The 26738-nt window shown below is 48.8% G+C and overlaps 1 protein-coding gene across 1 annotated transcript in view; it reads right to left on the bottom strand.

Annotated features, from left to right (window-relative positions):
* Positions 1-1420: 1420 nt before the first annotated feature.
* The window catches only part of LOC119955081 (tetraspanin-11-like), a 153833-nt gene continuing 128515 nt past the window's right edge, over positions 1421-26738 (bottom strand). Inside the window, 3 exon segments of the mRNA XM_038780940.1 lie at positions 1421-1453; positions 5047-5130; positions 9886-9972. Coding sequence (XP_038636868.1) covers positions 5050-5130; positions 9886-9972 — 168 coding nt within the window. The 3' untranslated portion in view covers positions 1421-1453; positions 5047-5049.

The raw sequence follows: 26738 nt of genomic DNA, 5'->3' as shown, positions 1-26738 counted from the left end.
TCTGACAATGAGCCACTCCCTCACAACTGACCCTCCGATAGTGCCGTGGACCTTCACTACTGATGCTCTGACATTGCTGAGCTCCCTCACTACTGCACCTCCGACAGTCCAGCACTCCCTCAGTACTGGCCCTCTGACAGTGCAGCACTCCTTCAGTACTGACTCTCTAACAGCGCAGTGCTGCCTCAGTACTGGCCCTCTGACAGTGCAGCACTCCCTCAGTACTGACTCTCTAACAGCGCAGTGCTGCCTCAGTACTGGCCCTCTGACAGTGCAGCACTCCCTCAGTACTGACTCTCTAACAGCGCAGTGCTGCCTCAGTACTGGCCCTCTGACAGTGCAGCACACCTACAGCACTGACCCTCTGACAGTGCAGTGCTCCCTCAGTACTGACCCTCTGACAGTGCAGCACTCTCTCAGTACTGACCCTCTGACAGTGCAGCGCTCCCACAGTACTGACCCTCTGACAGTGCAGCGCTCCCTCAGTACTGACCCTCTGACAGTGCAGCGCTCCCACAGTACTGACCCTCTGACAGTGCAGCGCTCCCTCAGTACTGACCCTCTGACAGTGCAGCACTCTCTCAGTACTGACCCTCTGACAGTGCAGCGCTCCCACAGTACTGACCCTCTGACAGTGCAGCGCTCCCTCAGTACTGACCCTCTGACAGTGCAGCACTCTCTCAGTACTGACCCTCTGACAGTGCAGCGCTCCCACAGTACTGACCCTCTGACAGTGCAGTGTCCCCTCACAGTAACTTAATTGAAGTCTACTCGTGACAATAAGCGATTTTCAATTCATTTCATACTGTATGGAATATGCATTCAACACAAAATACTGTTTATTTATAACAAGAACTAAAATGATTGGTTACTGTAGGGTGTGTGAGGAACCAGAATTTGTTACTGTAGGGAGAGTAACGAGCGAGGATTGATTACTGTAGGGAGGGTGAAGAGCCAGGATTGGTTACTGTCAGGAGGTTGAAGAGCGAGGATTGGTTACTGCAGGGTGGGTGAGGCCAGGATTGGTTACTGTCAGGAGGTTGAAGAGCGAGGATTGGTTACTGCAGGGTGGGTGAGGCCAGGATTGGTTACTGTCGGGAGGGTGAAGAGCGAGGATTGGTTACTGCAGGGTGGGTGAGGAGCCAGGATTGGTTACTGTAGGGAGGGTGAAGAGCGAGGATTGGTTACTGCAGGGTGGGTGAGGCCAGGATTGGTTACTGTCGGGAGGGTGAAGAGCGAGGATTGGTTACTGCAGGGTGGGTGAGGAGCCAGGATTGGTTACTGTAGGGAGGTTGAAGAGCGAGGATTGGTTACTGCAGGGTGGGTGAGGAGCCAGGATTGGTTACTGTAGGGAGGTTGAAGAGCGAGGATCGGTTACTTCAGAGAAGTGAGGAGCCCGGGTTGGTTAGAATAAACTCACCCTTGTTTCACAAGATCCTCTTCTTAACCCCGCCTGAGAGTCACGAAGCATGTGATAGAAAAGTACAATGACACATTTATGTTAAGATAAAAGGAGATGTTTATTATGTTGCGACATATGGCAGTTTACTGATGGTTGCTGTATTTTTGGGTCATCGCTAAATTACATGCATGATCCACAGGTGACAGATGGCCATTCCTTTACAAAAGCTAGACTCGGTAGAATGGTTCACAAAACAGGCCGTGCATTAACATATAACTGCAGCAACCAGTGGCAGGGTCTGTGGTGGTTAATGGGAAATGTTCATGGGTCATGAATCGAGGGTCATGGATCAAGAACATGCCCTTCCCCAATTCTACTAATAACTGAGGTTAGCCAATTTTGCAAATCATGACTGGGTTAACGCTGACTGGTATTACATCACTGGTTTATCATTTAAACTCGCAATCCTGACCTCATACCGTTGCAAAAGGAACATGAATTTGAAGTTGATATTAGCTTCCATCCACTATGAGGACAATATAGCCAAACTTTGATATATTACCACACAATGACACAAAGTGTTTGCAAATGGAAATCCACCCAGATAATGAAAGTTTATTTTCATTGCTCGACACAGACTGTTTTCAAAGAGAAAAAACACTTAAATCTCAAGTCAACAGGTTACTTTTACATTTTCTCTAAAGTTATAAGCAGCTGTTACTTGAAACAAAAGTCTGGGGGGAGTGCACTTTCTTTAAATTACTTCCCTTTTCATGCATATAATTATTTTTTAATATAAACTTAGAGTACCCCATGATTCTTTTCCAATTAAGGGCCAGTTTAGCGTGGCCAATCCACCTAACCTGCACATCTTTGGGTTGTGGGGACCAAACACACGCCGACACGGAGAGAATGTGCAAACTACACACAGTAACCCGGGCCGGGATCGAACCCGGGTCCTCAGTGCAGTAGGCAGCAGTGCTAACCACTATGCTGCCCCTTTCAAAGATATAATTATTGTCTTACCAGAAATTTAGCTAGTCAAAAGTGTCACTGCAGAGAACCTCATTTTTCTATCGCCATCTTCCCTGTCTGACAGTTTCCATCTCTCCCCTCCCCTCGTTCATCTCCACTTTCCCCTTCCCATTCCCTCTCCCCCACCTCTCCCCTTCATCTCCTTACCTCCCTCCTCCCTCCTAACCTTGTCCTCTACCTTGTGCAGCCCCCTCCTCACCATTCCTCTCTCCGTTCCCACTATCCCCAAACTTCCCCCTACATCTCCCCCATTAATCCTCCGCACTCCATCACCTCGTCTTCTCCCTCTCCTCCTTCCTACCCCTCTTGGCCCCTCATCTTCTCCCACTTGTCTCTCTTCCTCTGACACATTGATTCTAGGTACAAAGAGACAGGGATTAGTGTCTCAAAGACAGGATCCAGGTGCCTGACATCAGGAGTGTAGCACAGGCAATGAGCAGGGTAAAGTGCCCAGCTAGGAACATAGGACAGCCCCTCAAGCCTGTCCCGCCATTAACGAGATCATGGCTGATCTGTGATCTAACTCCATAAACCTGCCTTTGGCCCATATCCCTTAATATCTTTGTTTAAAAAAAATCTATCTATCTCACATTTAAAAGTAACAAATGCTCTAGCTTCAACTGCTGTTCGTGGGAGATAGTTCCAAATCTCTACCACCCTTTGAGTGAAGAAGTTCTTCTTAACATCTTTCCTGAATGGTCTAGTCCTAATTTTAGACTATGCTCCTTAGTTTTGGAATCTCCAACCAGTGAAAATAGTTTATCTTTATCTACCCTATTTTTCTCTGTTAACATCTTAAATACTTCGACCAGATGAAATGAAATGAAAAATGAAAATCGCTTATTGTCACGAGTAGGCTTCAATGAAGTTACTGTGAAAAGCCCCTAGTCGCCACATTCCGGCGCCTGTCCGGGGAGGCTGGTACGGGAATCGAACCGTGCTGCTGGCCTGCTTGGTCTGCTTTAAAAGCCAGCGATTTAGCTGAGTGAGCTAAACCAACCCCTTAACCTTCTAAATTCTAGCAAAAGCAGGTCTAATTTGTGTAATCTCTCCTCGTGACTTAACCCCCGTAGCCCAACTATCGTTTTAGTAAACTTACGTTGCACTCCCTCCAAGACCAAAATATCCTTCCTATGGTGTGATGCCCAGAACTGCTCACAGTACGCCAAGTGGGGTCTAACCAGGGTTTTGTATAGCTGCAGCATAACTTCCGTGTCTTTATATTTCAATCAATCCTCTTGATATAAAGGTTAGCATTCCATTAGCCTATTTTCTGCACTTGTTCATGACATTTTAAAGATCTATGCACCTGAACCCTAACGTCTCTTTGGACATCCACTGTACTTAACCTCTTTCTATTTAGAAAGTACCCTGCTCTATCCTTTTCTGATGCAAAATGAATAACCTCACACTCGCTTATTGAGTTCCATCTGCCACAAATTTGCCCATTCACCTCGTCTGCCAATGTCTCCTTTCAATTGTTATGCTATCATCTTGATTGTCTACAATGCCACCTAACTTTTTTTTATCATCAGCAAATTTGGATATATGACTTTCTATGCCATTGTCCAATGAATAATGTGAATAATTGCGGCCCCAACACAGATCCCTGTGGTATACCTCTTGTCACCTCTGCCAATTACCCATTATCCCCACTATCTGTTGCCTGCCACTCAATCAATTTCCTAACCATGTCAATAATTTTCCCTCAACTCCGTGGGTTTACACCTTAGTTAACAGTCTCTTATGTGGGACTTTATCAAATGCCTTCTGGAAGTCCATATAAATAACATCCATAGACATTCCCCTGTCCACAAACTTAGTCACCTCTTGAAAAAATTCAATAGGATAAGTCAGGGTTGACCTTCCCTTCATGAACCCATGCTGGCTCTCCCCAATTGACCAAACGTTTTCGAGGTGTTTATTACCTCATCTCTAATTATAGACTCCAGCAATTTCCCCACCACAGATGTTAGGCTAACTGGTTCCCTGGTTTCCCCCCGTCACCCTTCTTAAAAAGTGGAGTGACATGTGCTCCCAGTGCTTTATTGTAGAAATGGTGATCGTGAGGGGTGGGGTTAGGTTGTGACATTGGGCTGGGACATGGGGTATGGTTTAAAGAGGCAATTTGCAAAAGATCCAAATTACATCAACGTTGTTTCCCTGGGGTGGTGGTAGGGTTGGAAATTATGGCATCTTTTTTGATGGAAGAATGAAGGTAGGCTGAATGGCCATCTCTATTCGCAGTGGCCGGAGGGCAAGTTTCAACCGGAGGGAAGGAGGGAGAGGGAGGGTGGTTTTACGTATCATCACCTGAGGGCCGCCACTTGACATGTCCCCTTGTAAATAAACGAATGGCGCAGGAAAATAATACGGCGAGTATGAATTATCATGTGTTTAATTGTATAGAAAGGAAAAGGTTCTATCTGTTCTTACCAGGACCTGCAAATAGAAATACAAAATATAAACCACAAGGTGGCTGCCAAAATTAAATTATAGCAACTTAAGAATGTCGGGAGAGGAGGCTCTGGGTTAGAGAAGCTGTGAATATGGAATTCGGAGCAACTTTGGTTAATAGCAGGAGAACAACCACAAGGCAATATGCTAACCAATCATTTCTGAGAATACTCATCCTCTTCCTCTTCTCTGACGAGGGCACAGATAAAGCAAGCGGTTATTAACGCCCCGATCAGCTGTGACACAAAGAATGGCAGCTTCAGAAATTAGCCACTTAACTTCTATATTTAGAGTTTGCAGTCAAACCACACAGCCAGCACGCAACACATGACATAACCCGTCTCAAGACTTGCCCACCCGACCCTGACAGCTTACTGCAGTGATGGGCAATCTAGGCCAGTGACTGGGCCGCATGAGTGGCCCTCCTTCATCTCAGTGGGCAGCAAGATCGAAATGGGGCTTGTTCACTAACCATGACCCCATGACTAAGATTAAATACACTTAATACATGCTGAAAATTTAATAACGAGCTATAGAAAATGCTTTATCATTCATATATTAATAGAACTATCATCAACTGCAAACAGTAAAAACAAAAATAAATATTTACACTTTGGATGCAAAAGGAGTGCACGGTTCTCACAGTCAAGGCTGGACCTCCCAATATTTTTTCAAACTGTCGGTTCCGACGAGAAAACTCAATGAATATTTAGCCTCGTTAACAATTTCTTTTTCCCCACGTGATTCACGCCTCGCTCGTGGTGGCTTGCCTCTGATATGCTCACCCAGGGAAAAGTTAACCTCTGTCATCAATGGGGCGCTCCTTTTAAATGCCTCCTCTGCACTGGTTCCAAGTCCAATCGGGGAGATGACGGCCAAGAAGACAGCACCACAGTTCACGGAGGGAACCCAACTCCTGGATGGTGTGGAGCAGAGGCATGACATCCTCTACCCACAATCTCGCAGACATCCATCAAGCAAGGTCACCACCACCACCACCTGGAAGGCAGTGAGCGCGATAGTGAGCACCAGCTGACGCCATAAGAGGATGGGGCAACAGTGCCGAAGACAGTGAATGCCTTCTTCACACAACCATCTCGATCATCAGTAAAGTGATGGAAGGGGTCATCAACATCCCAACCAAGCAGCATTTGCTCAGCAATAACCTCATTGACACTCAGTTTGAGTTCCACAATAGCCACTTAGCTCCTGACCTCATTACAATCTTGATCCAAACATGGACAAAAGAGCTGAACCCCAGAGATGAGGTGAGTGTGACTGCCCTTGAAATCAAGGCAGCATTTGACCAAACGTGGCATTAAGGAGCCCTAGCTAACCTGGAGTCAATGTGAATTGGGGGAAATCTCTCCGCAGGATGGAAACATACCTGGCACAAAGGAAGATGTTTGTAGTTGTTGGAGGACAATCATCTCAGTCCTGGGACATCACTGCAGGAGTTCCTCATGCAGGGTTTTAGGCTCAACCATTCAGCTGTTTCATCAATAACCTTCTTCCCATCATAAGTTCAGAAGTGGGGATGTTCACTGATAATTGCATAATTTTCAGCACCATTTGCATATGCAGCAAGACCTGGACAATATTCAGGCTTGGGTTGATAAGTGGCAAATAACATCAGTGCTATACAAGTGCCAGGCAATGACCATCTCCAACCAGAAAGAATTTAACTATCGCCCCTTAACAGTCAATGGTATTACCATCACTGAATCCCCCACCATCAACATCCTGGGGTTTAGCATTGACTCAAATCTGAACTAACTATATTAATACTGTGGCTACAAGAACAGGTCAGAGGCTAGGAATTCTACAACAATTAACTCATCTCTTGAATCCCCAAACCCTGTCCAACATTTATAATGAACAAGTCAGGAGTGTGATGGAACACCCTCCACTTGCCTGAATGAGTGCAGCTCCAACAACACTCAAGACATACAACACCATCCAGGACAAAGCAGCTCACATGTTTGGCATCCAACCACCACTTTTAACATTAACTCCTCCCATCACCGATGCACAGCAGCCATGTGCACCATCTACAAGAAGCACTGCAGTTCACCAAGGCTCCATTGGCAACATCTTAAGGAGAGGCAGTGGCACAGTGATATTGTCGTTGGGACTAGTAATCCAGGGACCCAGGGTAATGATCCGGGGTCCGGGGTTCCAATCCCACCATGGCAGGTGGTGACATTCGAATTCAGTCAAAATATGGAATTAAAAGTCTAATGTCAATTGTTGTAAAAATCCACCTGGCCTACACGTGACTCCATTGACTCTTAATTGCCCTCAGGGATGGACAATAAATGTTGGCCCAGCCAGAGACGCCCTTTTCCAATTAATTAAAAAAACTCTTCCAAACGCGTAAGCTCCATCACCTAGAACAGGGTTATTCAAAGTCAGGGTTGGGACCGGCAGGTGGGTCGCGGGCGGGTGTCAGAAGGGTTGCGGAGCGCAGGGTCGCAAAAGGTGTGACCAACAAGGACCAGAATGAAAGACGGCAGACAAAGAACAGAGAATGTAATTTGAAGTGTAGGCAAGAAATGAGAGAATAGATCAGGAGTGAGGCTGATATGGCGACTGATTGTACAGGGGAACTGAAGGCGAGGAACGAGGGCTACAGAGGGAAGCAGATGCAGATTATGGTAATCCTCAGCACAGTCGAGTTGGCAATCATCCCGATTACAGAAATAGTACAGGAGAGCGCGGCAGTAATGTATTTGAAGGTGCGGCCGTTGCTGGAATTGAGCAGGTGGGAGAGTTGCTCCCATTGCCAGTGGTAGCATTTGGGTTAAAAGCATCCAGTACATTAAGATGGACAATACCCCAATGAGATAATCCATCAGTTTGGACCAGACTTGTGGTCGGGTGGAATAAATCCAGGTGATGGGAAGGTGAATTAACCTCCCAGCCGGTCTCATTTCCAGGTGGCAGATATTCTTCGGTGGTCATCTGTGATATTCCAAAGATAAGACATAAAGATCCAACCCAGAGTCATGCAAACACGCACCAGCTCCATTCGTGGAAAAACCCTGTTCAAAGCACAGGCAGTGTAATGGTACCAGCACTGATGCATTTTATTCAAATGGCTGTTATGTATGACTTCTGTGTGGTGTGTGATTGCATGTTTTTCTGATCCACCAACTTATTACACAAGATAATAATAATAATAATCTTTATTAGTGTCACAAGTAGGCTTACATTAACACTGTAATGAAGTTACTGTGAAAATCCCAGAGTCTCCACATTCCGGCACCTGTTCAGGTACACAGAGGGAGAGTTCAGAATGTCCAATTATCCTACCAAGCACATCTTTCGGGACTTGTGGGAGGAAATCGGAGCACCCGGAGTAAACCCACGCAGACACGGGAGAAGGGACAGACTCTGCACAGACTGTGGGCCAAGTTGGGAATCAAACCCGGGTCCCTGGCGCTGTGAAGCAACAGTGCTAACCATTGAGCTACTGCGACGCCATTCTGCAGATATTGGAACAACAACTGCATGCAACACTGTCGCAAACATCTCACAGTGGTAAGGGACCAGAATCTGAATATCCAGCTTCCTGAGAGCATTCACAGTGTGCACATCTATTTTATCATTTTTTAAAATTGGAATGTTTTATTATGTGAAGCCTCATTTTCCAATGTAAGCTGCTGCTTGTCCTTTCTTGTTGGTGAGTCAGTGCCCAGCTGGGCATGTGCGCAAGAAATGCATTGCCGTGTCAATTTACTGTTCTATAAAACCAACATATGCTCGTAATACTTTGGACTCTGAAATTGGGAGCTGGAGATTTATGATTTTCAACATTTTACTGGTGGTTGGGGAGTGGTGATCTCTTCACAGGGAGAAAAAAATGTTTTATGCAGAGACCAATTTATGATTTTTAAAATCATAAACATTTCTTGAGAGAAATAAGTCTTGTGTATTTGTTTACTCTTTTTAAGTTAGCACTCAGTGACTCATTAGGCCCTAATGTGAACCTGGTGTGGGTCCCAAAGTTGGCCAGTTGGCAGAAATGAGTTTGGGAAAAAAGTTTGAAAAATACTGAACAGGAAGTTCACCTGTAAGTTCCTTTCCAAGCCACAATATATTGCCGTCGCTGGGTCAAATCCTGGAACTCCCTCCCTAAACGTACTGTGAGTCTACTTATTCCACATAGACAGCAGTGGCTCAAGAAGGCAGCTCACTGTTAAGTAATAGGTTAAGAGACATTGCAATTAGTTGTCTCATTTATGTTAAGTATCCAATAATTGACACTGATATGTAAAGGGGCTTCAGGTGGCCTCTGTGTCTGGTGATGTGTAGTTAGAGTTTTGTGCAGAGTCTGTTGGAATGAAATAAATGTGTGCTAGTGAAAAAGGAACAGAACTTTTGACTCTTCATACCACAGCAACTAAAAAGTCTAACACTCACCACCACCTTTTCCAGGGCCATTAGGGATGCTAGCCGAGTCAGTAATGCCCATGTCCTGTGACTGATTTTTCAAAAAATCGCCTCAGATCTACATGGCTCCAAGGTGAACAGCAGCAGCTTCGCTAACCTAACCTTGTAACTAAAATTCCTCATCCCTGGAGCTATTCTGGTAAATCTGGGCTGCATCCTTCCAAACGTGTGATGGCCAGAATGTTTCAAAAATTATTTTATGGGACGTGGGGTGCTGGGAACAATGGTTAAATGCAGTGGAATTGCAACCACACCCACCAGTGCCCCCAGAGACAGAGAGGGAAGAAACAAAATAGTGGCAGGCACATTTACTGTACAACACATGTCTGTCATGCCTGCGACTGTACTAACTGAGAAAGAGACTTCTGTTGCATGTACCACCTTATACATGAATGGGGCATCAAGCAGGACCCTGGCCCCAAGCCTGACCCGGTATTGTGAATTCGTCATGACACTCCAGTCCAGCTTCGACGTGTCTTCAATGAGTTAGTTTGCTCAGATTCCAATGATGCTCCACAACTGCCAATGTGACTCACCTGAAGACAGGCTGCACCAATGCCCACTGCTCCAATAATCAAGGTGTGGTCTTCTAGGGCCTGTTCCAGTATGGTGATGCATCCACCCTGCAAACAACACATTCAGCCTAAAACATTTGCTGCTTCAGTTCGTGCAACCTTTACTGACAAGAATGAGGTCCGGTTTTACTCCCACAATTTATTGCGTGGAAAGATTTTTTAAAAAAGCCAAGAGTTCTTGACTGTGGAAAGAAAGAATGGTTAGGACACACTTGGAAGATTGTGGACTCTTCACTGGAGAATGCGAAACTGGGGTAAATCAGAATGATAACACCAATGAACAATTAGAGAACAAAGCAGGCCTGGGTCATATTTCATTGAATGGAATAGATCGAGAAAAGACATGTTACATATAAAACGAATGAGGACAGACAGCTCATGATCAATTGGGAGGCAAATGAGAAAGTTCACAATTTCCAAACAAAAAATACCACGAGATGGATAAAGGCAGTGATCAGAGGGAAATTTACATCAAATCAGTGATTGGCCAGAAATGGTGACTGATGCAATTTGAGCATTCAAAAAGTGGAACAAATAATTATTAAAGAAGAATCCAGGATGAAAGTAAGACAGGCCATGTAAAATTAGCCCTTGCAGGGCAAAAATCCATCATGATTGGAGTCTTCAGAAAATGAAGATGAATAATCTTTTATGAGTTTAAACTTAAAGCAGTTCTACTTCAGAAAGAGAAAATATTCATTCAAACTGAGTTATTTCCTATCTCACATGTTACGTGGCCAAAGATGTGGACATGCACCTGAAATAGCTCCTTTACTGCATAGCATTGAGGAGTGAGATCCTGTCGGTCAGTAGTTATTGATTAAGATTGTGGTAGCCTAGCGGTTATGGTTCTGGACTAGAAATTAGGTAATATATTAAATGCCCACTTCTACCGAGTACTTTGACATAGTAATCCAGTGACAATCCATTTGGTCATTCTTAATGCCTCTTATGCCCCCCCCCCCCCCCACCCCCCAAGCAAGCCAGTCAGTGACAACAACTAGATATTTGGTCGTACAGAACTTGAATATAGGACCCATGGCAGTCGGACCCACTTAACCAGGGGAGAGGTCCCAAGTCAGTCTCTTGTCCGTGGGAAAACCTCTCCCGATTAAGTTGGAGGGTGAAAAGGATGGACCCGAGATTCCTGGGCATTGCCAGCATTAAATCCATTCCTGTGTAGGTGTTGAGTTAGGAGGTCTATGCTTATGGTGTTTCACTCTGCAAATAAATATTAGAGAGATTAGAAATATGAGCAGAGATTAACTGCAGTTTCATCCTTTACCAGCGGGCTTTTGTGTAACACCACAAATTCTTTCAAATCCTATGCCGTTTCTATCATTCTCTTGTTTAATTTCACCCCCTCGTCCTTTCTAGCCCGTCATTCCATTATCGCCCTCTACTGTGAATGACGACTGATGGAGGGAGGGTTATGATCTGTCGATGTTTGCACTCTGGCACCTTAGGACAATCTCATTTAGGCTCACGGAGCTAATCGACACCCAATAACCCTGAGCCTACTGAAAGTTAGTGGTGGCTCAGGGATTAAATGGAAGCTGCACGGATTTCCCACACTCATCAGAATGCTGCCCTGCAAAACCCGTCGGATCGGCCGTGGGGAAAACACTTGGCTGTTCCCGCTCGCTACCACACTTAGAAACCTTTCCGTTAGATCGCGCCCCCATCAGAGATTTGTAGAGTTTGCAAGAGAAAAGTAAATCATCTGGGATCTTTGATTCAGGGCATTAAAATCAGACAAGACTTTTGAAAATGTAAGGTGTTATGATTTTTAAAGAATTTAGAAATAGTACTTCAGTAAACATCAAGATATATTTAGATGAACGACAAAGTAGAAAATCTGGGAAGCTGCTGTTTTAGCCTATATCTGGGGCGCGATTCTCCGCCCCCCACGACGGGTCGGAGAATAGCGGGAGGGCCTTCCCGACATTTTTCCCGCCCTCCCGCTATTCTCCCCCCCCCCCGCCCAACTCCCGACACGAATCGCTGCCGCCGTTTTTTTACGGCCGGCAGCGATTCACAGCTGATAGATGGGCCAAAGTCCCAGCCCTTTACGCTGTTTTTACGAACGGCAAACACACCTGGTCTGGCTGTTCGTAAAAACGGCGGGAACAACTCGCTTTTTATAACCATGGCACCGATTGGCACGGCAGTACCACGGCCGTGCCAAGGGTGCCATGGGCCCGCGATCGGTGGGCACCGATCGCGGGCAGCGGGCCCGATGCCCGCGCACTATTTCTCCTTCCGCCGCCCCGCAGTATCCATTCGCGGGGCAGCTGAGGGGCATCCCGGCCCGCGCATGCGCGGGTTTCACGCAAATACGCGATGACGTCATCCGCGCATGCGCGGGTTGGAGTCTTCCAATCCGCGCATGCGCGGCTGATGTCATATGACGCATCAGCCGGCGCTAACTCCGGCAAGCGGGCTTAACGAAATTCGTTAAGCCCGTGATGCCGGAGCTTACTGCGTCGGGCTGCTAGCCCCGACCGGGGACCAGAATCGGTTCCCGGTCGGGAAGGGGCGCGCTGGCGTCAAACCCGCTTTGGGAGAATCGCGCCCCTGGTATTTCACAGAAACAGCTGAGTGTAGGAACAGGGTCATATGGAAATCAGTAAAGAAATTGGAGATGTAGAAAAATAGTGTTGGTAAAAATGTTAGTAATACGAATTAAGCTGAAGGACAACAGTCTATTAAACTTGGAAAGGTGAAAACTACAGTTGAAGGAGGAAACTGATATGATACCATTGTAACAAGACTGGACGCACAAGGTCAAATTGTTGGAAGCTAACCAGGAAACCTATGCAGTTTTAGAGACAAGGAAGAGTTCTGTAAGTGAGAGTTCTGTGGGCTCTCACATACAGTTAGAACAGTAGCATTTGGACTTCTGGTAGCGGCCATGTCCGAATAGGTCACCGACACGGCAGCTCCCGCCGGGATCAGGAGTTTCGGGCCTTTAAACGGAGCTGCAATGGCACTTTGGCGGTGATTCCTGGCGTGGCAAAGGACGCTGGAGAGGTTCACCCCACTGCTGCATGGAGGGAACCAGGAGTGGGGCCGTTAAAAGAGCGATTACGGGGAAACGAGCGAAGCGGGTCCGGGAGGACAAAACGGCGGCCGGCACAGACCAAGCAGCGTGGGCCCAGTGGTCGAGAGAGCAGCAAGAGTTTTTGAGAAGCTGCTTTGCAGAGCTGAAGACGGAGATTGTGGCCCCTATGAAGGCCTCTATGGAAAAGATGGTGGAGACTCAGAAGGTCCAGGAGAAGGCGATTAAAGAGGTGGAGAGCAAGGTCTCTGATAATGAGGATGAGATCCCGGGCCTGGCGGTCAGAGTGGAGGCGCACGAGGCCTGACACAAGAGATGGCAGGAGAGGCTGGAAGACCTCGAGTATAGGTCCAGGAGTCAAAACCTGCGGATTCTGGGCCTCCCTGAAGGTGCGGAGGGGGCGAACGCAAGCACGTATGTGACGACAATGCTGGGGATGCTGATGGGCGCGGGGGCCTTTCCGCTGCCCTTGGAACTAAACGAGGCGCATAGAGTCCTCGCGAGGAAGCCTAGGGCGAATGAACCACCGAGGGCTATGGTGATAAAGTTCCATCGCTTCACAGACAGGGAGCGTGTCCTGCATTGGGCAAAGAAGGAGCGGAGCAGTAAATGGGAGAACGGCGATATTGGCATATACCAGGGCTTGGGAGCTGAACAGGCTAAGAGGCGTGCGGGTTTCAACCGGGCCAAGGCGGTCCTCCACAGCAAAGGGGTGAAGTTCGGGCTCCTGCATCCGGCGAGACTTTGGGTAACGTACCAGGACAGGAACCATTACTTCGATACGCCGGACGAGGCGTGGACATTTGTTAAACATGAAAAGATGGACTCGAACTAAGGGGCAGCTGCATGTGGTGAAACACTCTGGCGGGGATGTGGAACCGATTGTTGGCTTGACGTAAGATTCGCCGTAGAATTTGTTGTTCGCTTTTCTTTTTTATGGGGTTTTCCCCCTTTATTTTTTTTATTCTGTGTTTCTCTCAGGGTTGTGTTTTTCATTACACGGGAAGAATCTGGATGGCTCTTGCCCTCTTACCCTGTGGGGGAGGGGGGGGGGGGGGGTTGAGGGCCCGAAGGAGGAGACAATAGTAAGCTTGGAGCGGCCAGAGTCAGCATGGGTCAGCTGACTTACGGAAGCGTAATGGGGGGGGGGGGGGGAAATCAGTGCTAAGCGGGTGCTTGGCACGGGGGGTTGGGACTGGGGCTTTGGGGAGGGGAATGGGGCGCTGCTTTGCTGACTGAAGGGGAGCCAACTGTTGGGGACGGATGGAGAGTCGGGTTGGGGGTCTCCAGCGGGAGGGTTGGAGCGAGCGGGGGGCGCAGGCACTTGGCTGGCCAAAAAAGGGAGATGGCTAGTCGGTGGGGGGGGGGGGGGGGGGGGGGGGAGGAGGGGGGGGGGGGGCAACCCCCCCGTCCAGGCTGATCACGCGGAATATGAGGGGTCTGAACGGGCCAGTCAAAAGGGCCCGTGTGTTCTCGCATGTAAAGGGATTAAAGGCGGACGTGGCCATGTTACAGGAGACGCACTTAAAACTCGCTGACCAAATGAGGTTAAGGAGGGGGTGGGTGGGCCAGGTGTTCCACGGGGCTGGATTCGAAGACCAGAGGGGTGGCAATTCTGGTTAGTAAACGGGTGACATTGAGGCAGGCAGTATTGTGGCGGACAAGGGGGGGCAGGTACATAATGGTGAGTGGCAAGCTGCAGGGGGTCCGGGTGGTGTTAGTGAACATCTATGCCCCGAACTGGGATGACGTGGAATTCATGAGGCGTATGTTGGGTAAAATCCCGAATTTGGAGTCAAGTAACTTGATCATGGGGGGGGGGGGGATTTTAACACTGTCCTGGATCCAGCACTGGACCTGTCTGAGGCCAGGTCGGGGAAGAGACCGGCGGCGGCCAGAGCCCTGAGGGAGTTCATGGATCAAATGGGGGACGTGGACCCATGGAGATTCCCGCGGCCAAGGATGAAGGAGTTCTCCTTTTTCTCCCACGTCCACAAAGTCTACTCGCAGATTGACTTTTTTGTGTTGAGCAGGGCGTTAATCCCGAAGGTGGAGGGGGTCGAGTATTGCGGTCTCGGACCATGCCCCACACTGGGTGGACTTGCGACTGGGGACAGAGCGAGGGCAGCGCCCTCTTTGGAGATTGCATGTGGGACTGCTAGTGGATGAAGAGGTGTGTGGGTGGATAAGGAGGAGCATCCAGTACTATGTGACAACAAATGACACAGGGAAGGTAACAGCAACAACGGTTTGGGAGGCTGAGAAGGCGGTTATCAGAGGGGAGTTAATTTCTATTAGGTCCCACAGAGAGAAGAGGGAGAGGGCGGAGAGGAAGATACTTAGAGTGGACAGGAAGTACGCGGAGACCCCCGAGGAAGGGCTGCTAAAGGAGCGCCGGAGATTGCAGACGGAGTTCGATTTGCTGACCACTGGGAAGGCAGAGGCACAGCTGAGGAAGGTGAAAGGGGCAGTTTACGAGTATGAGGAGAAAGCAAGTAGGATGCTGGAGCACCAACTTTGCAGGAAAGAGGCGGCCAGGGAGATCGGGGGAGTGAGGGATAAGGAAAGTAATACGGTCTTGGGCCCAGAGAAGATCAATGAAGTCTTCAAGGAGTTTTATTCTAAACTGTACGATTCAGAACCCCCGAGGGGAGGGGAAGGGATGAAGCAATTTATGGATCAATTGAGGTTCCCACGGGTGAATGGATCTGGTGGAGGGACTGGGGGCCCTGATTGAGTTGGAGGAGATAGTTAAGGGCCTAGTCGGGGAAGGCCCCGGGTCCGGACGGCTTCCCTGTAGAATTTTATAAGAAATTTTCGGAGCTACTGAGCCCACTACTGCTCAGAACCTTTAACGAGGCAAAGGAGAGAGGGACCCTCCCCCCGACGATGCCACAGGCATTGATCTCGCTCATTTTGAAGAGGGAGAAGGATCCACTTCAATGTGGGTCCTACAGGCCGATATCGCTCCTGAATGTGGATGCCAAACTGCTGGCAAAACGTTTGGCTACCAGAATAGAGGACTGCGTCCTGGGAGTGATTGAGGAGGACCAGACGGGTTTCGTCAAGGGCAGGCAATTGAAGACAAATGTGAGGAGGCTCCTGAATATCATTATGATGCCCTCGGAGGGAGGGGATGCAGAAGTAGTGGCTGCAATGGATGCAGAGAAAGCATTTGACAGGGTGGAATGGAAGTACCTGTGGGTAGGTTTGGATTTGGTGAGGGATTCATAGGGTGGGTCAAGTTACTGTATCAGGCCCCCGTAGCAAGTGTATCCACGAACTGGCTGAGGTCGGAGTATTTTAGACTGCATCAAGGGACTTGGCAGGGGTGCCCCCTATCCCCGCTACTATCTCCCCTGGCAATCGAGCCATTGGCCATAGCACTGAGGACTTCAAGGAACTGGAGGGGGCTGGTCCGGGGGGAGGGGGGGGGGGGGGGGGGGGGGGAGGAGCACCGGGTTTCCCTCTACGCAGAACGCCTGCTATTGTATATTTCGGACCCGATAGAGGGGATGGGGAAGGTTATGCGGATCCTAAAGGAGTTTGGGAGCTTCTAAGGATACAAGTTGAATGTGGGGAAAAGTGAGCTATTTGTAATCCACGCTAGGGGTCAGGAGGAGAGACTGGGGGAGCTCCCGCTCAAGATGGTGGAGAGAAGTTTTCGTTACCTAGGTATACAGGTGGCTAGGAACTGGGATGCCCGACACAGGCTCAATCTATCTCGGCTGGTAGAGCAGATGGAGGGAGGACTTTAAAAGGTGGGACATGCTCCCGCTTTCCATTGTGTGAAGGGTGCAGACTGTGAAGATGACGGTTCTCCCCAGATTCCTGTTCGTTTTTCAATGCCTTCCCATCTTCATCCCCAGATCCTTCTTCGAGCGGGTGAACAGGATTATTACGGGATTTGTGTGGGCCAACAAGACCCCACGAGTTAAAAGGCTGTTTTTGGAGCGCAGTCGGGGTGGGGGGGGGGGGGGGCTTCAGATACCTCCAAGTCCGTGACTTTCTCAAAAAACAAGTCGGGACATTTCCGTTGGGCGGCTAATGTGGCCATGATTAGGAAATGGGTAATGGAGGAGGGGTCAGCGTGGGGCCGGCTAGAGGCGGTGCCATGCAAAGGCACCAGCTTAGGGGCACTAGTAACGGCACCGCTGCCATTCTCGCTGGCACTATACACCACACGCCCGGTGGTGACGGCAGCACTGAGGGTCTGGGGTCAGTGGAGAAGGCACAGGAATGAGGAGGGGGCCTCAGTTTGGATCCCGATACGGAACAACCATAAATTTGCTCCGGGCGGGATAGATGGGGGGGGGGGTTCAAGGCTGGCATAGGGCAGGCATTAGAAGGATGGGAGACCTGTTTATAGATGGGACATTCCCGAGCTTGAAGGCGCTGGTGGAGAAGTTCAGCCTACCCTCGGGAAATGCCTTCAGATACCTCCAAGTCCGTGACTTTCTCAAAAAACAAGTCGGGACATTTCCGTTGCTACCCCCTCAAAGGATACAGGACAGGGTAGTGTCTGGCATCTGGGTAGGGGAGGGGAAGGTGTCCGACATCTACCAAGAACTGCAGGAGGCGGAGGAAGCCTCAGTGGAGGAGTTGAAGGGCAAGTAGGAGGAGGAGCTGGGTGAGGAGCTGGATGAGGGCCTGTGGGCTGATGCCCTGGGCAGGGTGAATTCTTCCTCATCCTGTGCCAAGCTCAGCTTAATTCAGTTTAAGGTGGTACACCGGGCTCACATGACAACGGCAAGAATAAGCAAGTTCTTTGGGGTGGAGGACAGGAGTGCGAGGTGTTCAGGGAGTCCGACGAACCATGTCCATATGTTCTGGGCATGCCCGGCGCTTAAAGAATTCTGGCTTTGCGAAGGCTATGTCCAAGATCTTGGCCACGCGGGTGAAGCCGAGTCCAACAATAGCGACCTTTGGGGTGTCAGAAGATCCGGGAGTGGAGGAAGTGAAAGAGGCCGAGGTGTTGGCCTTTACCTCCCAGGTAGCCTGGAGATGGATCTAGCTAATGTGGAGAGACATGAAATTGACGAGTGTGGAGACCTGGATTAGTGATATGGCTGGGTTCCTCAGCATGGAGCGAATAAAGTTTGCCTTGAGAGGGTCCTTGCTGGGGTTCTTCAGGCGGTGGCAACCTTTCCCTGACTTTCTGGGGGAGCGGCAAAATTTCAGCAGCAGCAGCAAGTGGGGGGCTGGGGGGGGGGGGGGGGTGTTCAGGGGGGGGGACTGTCTATTTAATGTATATTTTATTTTTGTATAATGACAACAGCCACCTAGCTTTGTTAAATATTTTTACGTTTATTTTTCTGTTATTGGTTATGCAAAAATTCTGTTTGACAAAGCTTTAATAAAACATTTAAAAAAAAGAACAGTAGCATTTGTACAGGTGGAATATATATCCATGTTTACAGCGAATTAGCGCCCTATCAGACTACTCTACATCATCAGCAAAGTGATGGAAGGAATCATAATGGCATTTACTCAGCAATAGCCTGCTCACTGTCGCTCAGTTTGGATTCTACCAGGGTCACTCAGCTCTTGACCTCACTGAAGCCTCAATTCATACATGGACAAAAGAGCTGAATGCCAGCGGTGAGGTGAGAGTGACTGCTCTTGACATCAAGGCAGCATTGACCGAGTATGGCATCAAGGAGCCCTAGCTAATCTGGAGTCAGTGGGAATCAGGGGGAATACTCTCCGCTGGTTGGAGTCATACCTGGCACGAAGAAGATGGTTGTGGTTGGTGGATGTCAAGATTTCAGCTCCAGGATATCACTGCAGGAGTTCCTCAGGGCAGTGAAAATGAAATGAAAATGAAAATCGCTTATTGTCACAAGTAGACTTCAATGAAGTTACTGTGAAAAGCCCCTAGTCGCCACATTCCGGCACCTGTTCGGGGAGGCTGTTACGCGAATCGAACCGTGCTGCTGGCCTGCTTGGTCTGCTTTCAAAGCCAGCGATTTAGCCCAGTGTGCTAAACAGCCCCAAAATGAAAATCGCTTATGGTCACGAGTAGGCTTCAATGAAGTTACTGTGAAAAGCCCCTAGTCGCCACATTCCGGCGCCTGTCCGGGGAGGCTGGTGCGGGAATCGAACCGTGCTGCTGGCCTGCTTGGTCTGCTGTAAAAGCCAGCGATTTAGCCGAGTGAGCTAAACCAGCAATCATTTGTCCTATGCCAAACCATCTTCAGCTGCTTCATCAATGATCTTCCTTCCATCACAAAGTCAGAAGTGGGGATGATTGCAGATGGCTGCACAATGTTCAGCACCATTCGCGACTCCTCAGAAAATGAAGCCATCCATGTCCAAATGCAGCAAGACCTGGACAATATCCAGGCTTGGGCTGAATATTGGCAAGTTATATTCGCGCCACACATGTGGCAGGCGATGACCATCGCCTACAAAAGAGGATCTAACCATCGCCCCTTGACGCTGAACCCCCACAATCAACATACCGGGGGTTACCACTGATCAGAAACTGAACTGGACTATCCATATAAATACTGTGGCTACCAGGGCAGGTCAAAGGCTCGGAATCCTACAGTGATTATCTCACATCCTGACCCACCAAAGCCTGTCCAAGGCACAAGTCAGGAATACTATCCACTTGCCTGGATGAATGCAGCTCCGACAACACCCAAGAAGCTTAACCACCGTCCAGTACAAAGCAGCCGGCTTGATTGCTCCTCCTTCCACAAACAATCAAACCCTTCACCATCGACAAGCAGTGGCAGCCATGTGTACCATCTACAAGATGCACTGCAGTAACTCACTAAGGTTCCTTAGACAGCACCTTCCAAACCAATGACCACGATTGTCTGGAAGAACAAGGGCAGCAGATACCTGGAAACCCCACCAACTGGAGATTCCCCTCCAAGTCACTCACAACTCTGACTTGGAAATATATCCCCGTTCCTCCACAGTCACTGGGGCAAAATCCTGGAACACCCTCCCTAACAGCACAGTGGGCGTACCTACACCTCAAGGACGTCAGCGGTTCAAGAAGGCAACTCACCACCATCTTCCAAAGGGCAACTAGGGATGGGCAATAATGCTGGCCTAACCAGCGATGCCCACATCCCGTAAATTAATAAAAAAAGATTTTTAATATTTTAAGGGACACAGGAGCTAGCCAGTCCATAATGTTATGGGATCTGCCACCTGCCGCTTGTGGGCTGTTTGGCTGACAGGTAAACTCTGCCAATTAGGTAATGAGTCTTTTGCTGTCCAGGTGGTGTTTAAGGCAACCCTACTCCCGAGGGTGGGAATGGAGGTGGGGTATCCCTCTCTCTCAAGTACTCTGGGCACTCTGTGCTCAATCGAGGTCCCTGGCGCCGGGCAGAGGGGTGACTGTTGAAAGCTATTCCCCTGTCGCCAACTCCCCTGTGACCCCCCACCCGCACCGCACCCCACCAAACCCCCCGAACCCCAGCCCGCCTTCACACGTGTGGGCTGGGGTCTCTCTGTGATCCTGAACTTTGGGTGGATGCAGTGCCGCCAGCAGTCACCACTCCCGTTGGCAGCATTACTGGCAGTCAACCCTCGATGGGCGGGGCCTCAATTGCAGGGGAGGCCCGAGGGCGGCAAGTGGCTGAAGGGCACTTGAGTCTGTCAGGCCGTCCACACGGAATTGACAAGGGTTCCCTGTTGGTTCTCTGACCAGTGAGTGAGATCCCCGTCGCAATGCGACAATACCCTGCCCACAGTTTCAGTAAGTGTCGCTTTGCACATGCTCAAGTAAAATGGCGATGAATGACCCCCTATCTGCAAAGAGTTAAAGACAATGAATGAACAACTAAGAGGTGGAACTGAAAATGGAAAAGGCCCATGCTGTGTCCTAGAATGTTAAAGGATATCAGGGAGGGACAGGAGATAAGAGCAAATTACTGCGGGTGCTGGAATCTGAAATAAAAACACAAAATACTGGAGAAATGCAGCTGGTCTGACAGCATCTGTGGAGAGAGAAGGGGGCTAACGTTCTGAGTCTGGATGACTCTTTGACAAAGCTGGGGCCAGCGATAGGTGGAGTTGCAGAAAGATGTCAGGGACAGAAATACAAAAGGATTGTAAATGGGGTGTGATTAAGGTTGAGAAGGGAGCTGATAGTGGCCAATAAAGAGATTAGAATGTGTAAATGGCAGAACAAAGGTGAGCAGTGTGTCAAAGGGAAACTAGGAACAGGAAACAGATGGCCCAAGGGGGGTGGGAGGTCAATGAGGGAAAACCAGATCAATGGAAGAAACTAAAATAAATTGATAAAAATAAAAATGGGATGAAGGTGGAGGAGAGAGTTCACAGTCTGAAGTTGTTGAACTCAATGATAAGTCTGGAAGGCTGTAACGTGCCTAATCAGAGGAGGAGGTGCTGTTCCTCCAGTTTGCGTTGGGCTTCACAATGCAGCAGGTCAAGGACGGACATGTGGACGTGAGAGCAGGACAGTGAGTTAAAATGGCAAGCAACAGGAAGGTCTGGGTCCTGCTTGCAGATGGACTGGCGGTGTTCTACAAAGCAGTCACCCAGTCTGTGTTTAGTCTATCCACTGTGGAGTAGACCACACTGGGAGCAGCAAATGCAATAGGTCAGGTTGAAGGAGGTGTTGAGTGTCTTGAGTTACAGGAAGATGTAGACGGGATGGTTAAATGGACAGAAATATGGCAGATGTAATTTAGCCCTGAAAAGTGTGAGGTGATACACTTCGGAAGGATTAATGTGACAAGGAAGTATTCAATGAATGACCTGACACTGGGAAGTTCCAAGGAACAAAAGGACCTTGGTGTGTTTGTCCATAGATCTCTGAAGGCAGGAGGGCAGGATAATAAAATGGTCAAGGCATATGGGACATTTGCCTTTATCAATGAAGGCATAGATTACAAAAACAGGGAGGTCGGACTTGTACAGAACTTTGGTGAGGCCACAGCTGGAGTACTCTGTGCAATTCTGGTCGCCACAATATAAGAAGGATGTGATTGCACTGGAGGGGATGCAGAAGCGATTCACCAGGATGTTGCCTGGGATGGAACAATTCAGTTTTCAGGAGAGGTTGGATAGGCTTAGATTGTTTTTGTTGAAGCCCAGAAGACTGAGGGGTGACCTGATCAAGGTGCACAAGATTATGAGGGGCATGGACAGGGTGGATAGGGAGCAGTTTGTCCCCTTAGTTGAAGGGTCAGTTACGAGGGGACACAAGTCCAAGGTCAGGGCAGAAGGTTTAGGGGGGAATTTGAGAAGAAAAACGTTTTACTCAGAGGCAGCACGGTAGCACAAGTGGATAGCACTGTGGCTTCATAGTGCCAGGGTCCCAGGTTCAATTCCCCGCTGGGTGCACGTTCTCCCCGTGTCTGCGTGGGTTTCCTCCCAATGCCCCGGTTTCCTCCCACAGTCCAAAGGCGTGCAGATTAGGTGGATTGGCTATGATAAATTGCCCTTAGTGACCAAAACAAGATTAGGAGGGGTTATTGGGTTATGGGGATAGGGTGGAAGTGATGGCTTAAGTGGGTCAGTCCAGACTCGATGGGCCAAATAGCCTCTTCTGCACTGTGTGTTCTATGTTCTAGGGTGGTGACGGTCTGGAATGCACAGCCTGGGAGGGTGGCAGAGGCAGATTGCCTCACATCCTTTAAAAAGTACTTGAATGAGCACTTGGCACGCCATTAAATTCATGGGCCAAGTGCTGGCAAATGGTAGGTAGGTCAGGTGTTTTTCATGCATGGTGCAGACTCGATGGACCGAAGGGCCTCTTCTGCGCTATATTATTCTGTGATTCTGTGTGATTCTGAGGTACATGTGAAGGGCTGCCTCACTTGAAAAGAGTGTTTAGGCCCTGGCATGGTGTGCAGGGAGGAGGTAAAGGGGCAGGTGTCACATCTTCTGCAATTGCATGAGACAGGAGGTCCTCTGACCACAATCCTGGGGCAGATAATTCGTGCCAGAGGACTGGAGGATTGTCAATGTAGCTCCACTGCAAAAAAAAACAGGAGAAATAAAGAATAAAGCAAATAACACGAGATGCAAGTCAATTCAGCATCAGCAGCAGGACAGCTTCTGAAGGTTATCAAATTAATACTGCCCTAAAAAGACACAGGTTTCTTGAGGACAGCCAGCTGGGATTGGTAAAGACCAAATTGTGTCTGACAAAGTTAACCAAATTCTTTGAGGAGATAACAGTGTGCGTAATGGAAATGCCAAACATGCCAGAGTTTATATTGTTACTAAAAGGTAAAACTTAGCCACTGAGTTGAGAGATTCAGTTGCTGATTAACTCTGGATAAGAAGAGGTGTTGGTGAATAATGTGAGTGGTGGCTGGGCTGTTAGAGGCTGTCAGACCTCGCAACGTCTCAACGCATACTCAGCTGTTGGCAGTATGGGAGCAAGAGCAAGAAAGAGAGAGAGGGAGAGAGAGGAAAACCGGCTTGATGGTCAACAAAGGCCTCGTTTCAAAAGTAGTAATAACATTTGACAGCTGAGGCCAGCTTGTGGTCCCTGTGGACTGTGAGTCGAGTCGGGTGGATTTAACAGAATTATCGAGAGATTCCGAGGCATGGCCCATCGACATCAAACTGGACAATCTGACTGCTGCAATCTCCACATTCCTTCCTGCACACAAAACATCCCAACAATCTACAGTACTTTGCTTTGGATCTCCACATAAATCCGTTTAGCCCGGCGACCAAGGAAATATGTCAGCTGCAGAGATCGGAGGGAGAAGATTTATTTCCGCTAAAATTCCAGGGCGATGTTTGTTCAAATAGGGTGTCAAAGAATTTCCAGGCCAACTAGTGTGAACTGACGGGATATGGGATTTAACCGTCTCTCCCATAACTTTCACAACCTTTAGAACAGATTTTAGAGCCTAAGAAACAAGAGGAATAGGCAAGCTTGTACTTGAGCAATTTAATAAGAGCATAGCTGGCCCTCCTCCACAATTCCATTTCCTCACTCCCATATCCCTTGATTCACTTAGTATCCAAAAATCTAATAATCCCAGTCTTGAAAATACTCCATGACTGGGCACCTGGGCTCTCTGTGGTAGAAAATTCCAAAGATTCACAACACTCTGAGTGATGGAATTTCTCCAACTCAGTCCTAACTGGCCAATTCGTTAACCCGTGACTATGGCGCCTGGCGTCCCCCTCCCCTCCTCTCCCCTCCTCTCCTCCTCCCTGCCACGCGGCACAGTATTCCGGACATGAACGTGGCTCGCCACTGGCTGCCGTCGGGGTCTTTCGGTCCCTCCGATGTCTGCAGGGGTTTACATGTCTCGCCTGTCCCGTTGCCGGGGAAACGGCCGTGGTCGCCTTCAGATCGCACTGGCAGGAAGAGCCGGAAAATCCCGCCCTGTGTCTCCTCATTCTAAACTTTCCAGCCAGAGAAAATAGCCTCTCGGCATCAACCCTGTCACGCCCACTCCGAATGTTATGGGCGCGATTCTCCGCCCCCCACGACGGGTCGGGGAATAGCGGGAGGGCCTTCCCGACATTTTTCCCGCCCTCCCGCTATTCTCCCCCCCCCCGCCCAACTCCCGACACGAATCGCTGCCGCCGTTTTTTTTACGGCCGGCAGCGATTCACAGCTGATAGATGGGCCGAAGTCCCAGCCCTTTACGCTGTTTTTACGAACGGCAAACAGACCTGGTCTGGCCGTTCGTAAAAACGGCGGGAACAACTCGCTTTTTATAGCCATGGCACCGATTGGCACGGCAGTACCACGGCCGTGCCAAGGGTGCCATGGGCCCGCAATCGGTGGGCACCGATCGCGGGCAGCGGGCCCAATGCCCGCGCACTATTTCTCCTTCCGCCGCCCCGCAGTATCCATTCGCGGGGCGGCTGAGGGGCATCCCGGCCCGCGCATGCGCGGGTTTCGTGCAAATACGCGATGACGTCATCGCGCATGCGCGGGTTGGAGTCTTCCAATCCGCGCATGCGCGGCTGACGTCATATGACTGCATCAGCGGCGCTAACTCCGGCAAGCGGGTTAACGAAATTCGTTAAGCCCGTGATGCCGGAGCTCACGGCGTCGGGCTGCTAGCCCCGACCGGGGACCAGAATCGGTTCCCGGTCGGGAAGGGGCGCGCTGATGTCAAACCCACCCGGGTTTGACGCCAGCCTTACGATTTCTCCCGTTTGGGAGAATCGCGCCCAAAATATTTCAGTGAGATGACCTCTCATTTGTATAAACTCTAGTAAGGGCTGATTCCAAGCACCTGTTCCTCTCTGGCCAACCCTCTCATGCTAGAAATAACCTAATGAACCCCTCTAAGGTAAGCTTATTTTTCCTTAGACACAGGGGCCATACAGAGAACCCCAGCTGTACTCTCACCCATGCCCTGCACAAGTGCAGCAAGATCGCCTTACTTTGGCCGAAAAACTGAGTACAGGCTATCAGACCTGTAGGCCCCACCACCTGGAGGTACCCCTCCAAGTCACTCACCACCCTGACTTGGATATGGCTGTTCCTTCATTGTCGCTGGGGCAACATCCTGGAACTCCCTCGCTAACAGCACGGTGGGCGCACCTACACCATGTGGACTGCAACAGTTCAAAAAGGCAACTCACCACCAACCACCTCCTCAAGGATAATTAGAGATGGTTAATAAATGTTGGCCCAGCCAGTGATGTCTACATCCCATGAATGAACAAAAAAAATCCTTGGATGGCATAAATATTGGGCTTCCCTCTTGACATATTTTGCTGGTACCTTCTCGTCCCCCTGCCTCCGAGGCTGTCTCCAATGGGCTAGAAAAATCCATAACTCTGGGTTAGTCCAGCCTCTGGGTTATTAGTCCAGTGACATAACCACTGTAACCCTTGACCCCATCCCTGCCTGTTAAAATTCAAGTATTTGTAATCATAATGCAATTTGTGGTTTACGAGTTTCTCTAGTTTTCTCATCAACTTCTTGATTGATTTAATTGCCTGCATCACAACAGCAGAGAAAGCGCTCCAATCTCCGGGACCCCACCTGCTGTGTTTATTTTTCTTCAAACTGTTCCCCAGCCCTTCGGAGAAATAACAGTTACGTTAAATCTGGACAGGCGGATTAAAGCACTCCCTCGAAAATCAGTTCAGTAAATTCTCTTGTCCCTGATAAACATTTGAAAATTCATTAAAGATCACAAATGTGTTCTCATCTCAACAAATTTATTTGAAAGGAAAAACAAATATGTGCATTTTGCACAGTGCAGCTGCAGTTTCACAGAGAGCCTTGTGCACTCAGCAATCATGTCCATCTCAAAACAATTAACAGATGTGATAGGGGTTTTGTTTGATTTACTCAGTTGGTTTGAAGTGTGGTGTAGAGTAATGGTAACAATGCCTAGTTCAATCCCATACTGGCTGGGTTAGGTCTTGGAGCTTACCCTCCTCGCCTGCCCCATAGTGATAGCATACAAACCACCAAGGGTAAAGCATTATTATGAAAGAAGAATTTAAACCGCGTTTTTGAGAGTGGAGTTTGGAAACTCTCATGTGACAATCATCTGGGGGAGGGGGGGATTCTGAGTAGAAAACCACAGATACTAACTTGGATTCAGAGTGGAGAGTGTATTTAACCACAGTCACCCTGTGTGCTTACAGGGACTTTGTGTTAATGAGACCATTTTAAGACCAGTTTGAGATATACTTTGTAATCCATTTTAATCTTTAACCCTGTGTGTCTTTGTTAAGCAACGAGGGATTAAAGGAGTATTGTATCATAATCCAATTTTGCATTTTAATAAATGTTTTTTCTTGTTAAAAATAATTAGCG

The sequence above is a fragment of the Scyliorhinus canicula genome, chromosome 20, assembly GCF_902713615.1.
Source record: "Scyliorhinus canicula chromosome 20, sScyCan1.1, whole genome shotgun sequence".
NCBI classification, from domain to species: Eukaryota; Metazoa; Chordata; class Chondrichthyes; order Carcharhiniformes; family Scyliorhinidae; genus Scyliorhinus; species Scyliorhinus canicula.
The sequence above is the reverse complement of the archived record's forward strand: the minus strand, read 5'-3'. Positions and strand labels throughout refer to the sequence as shown.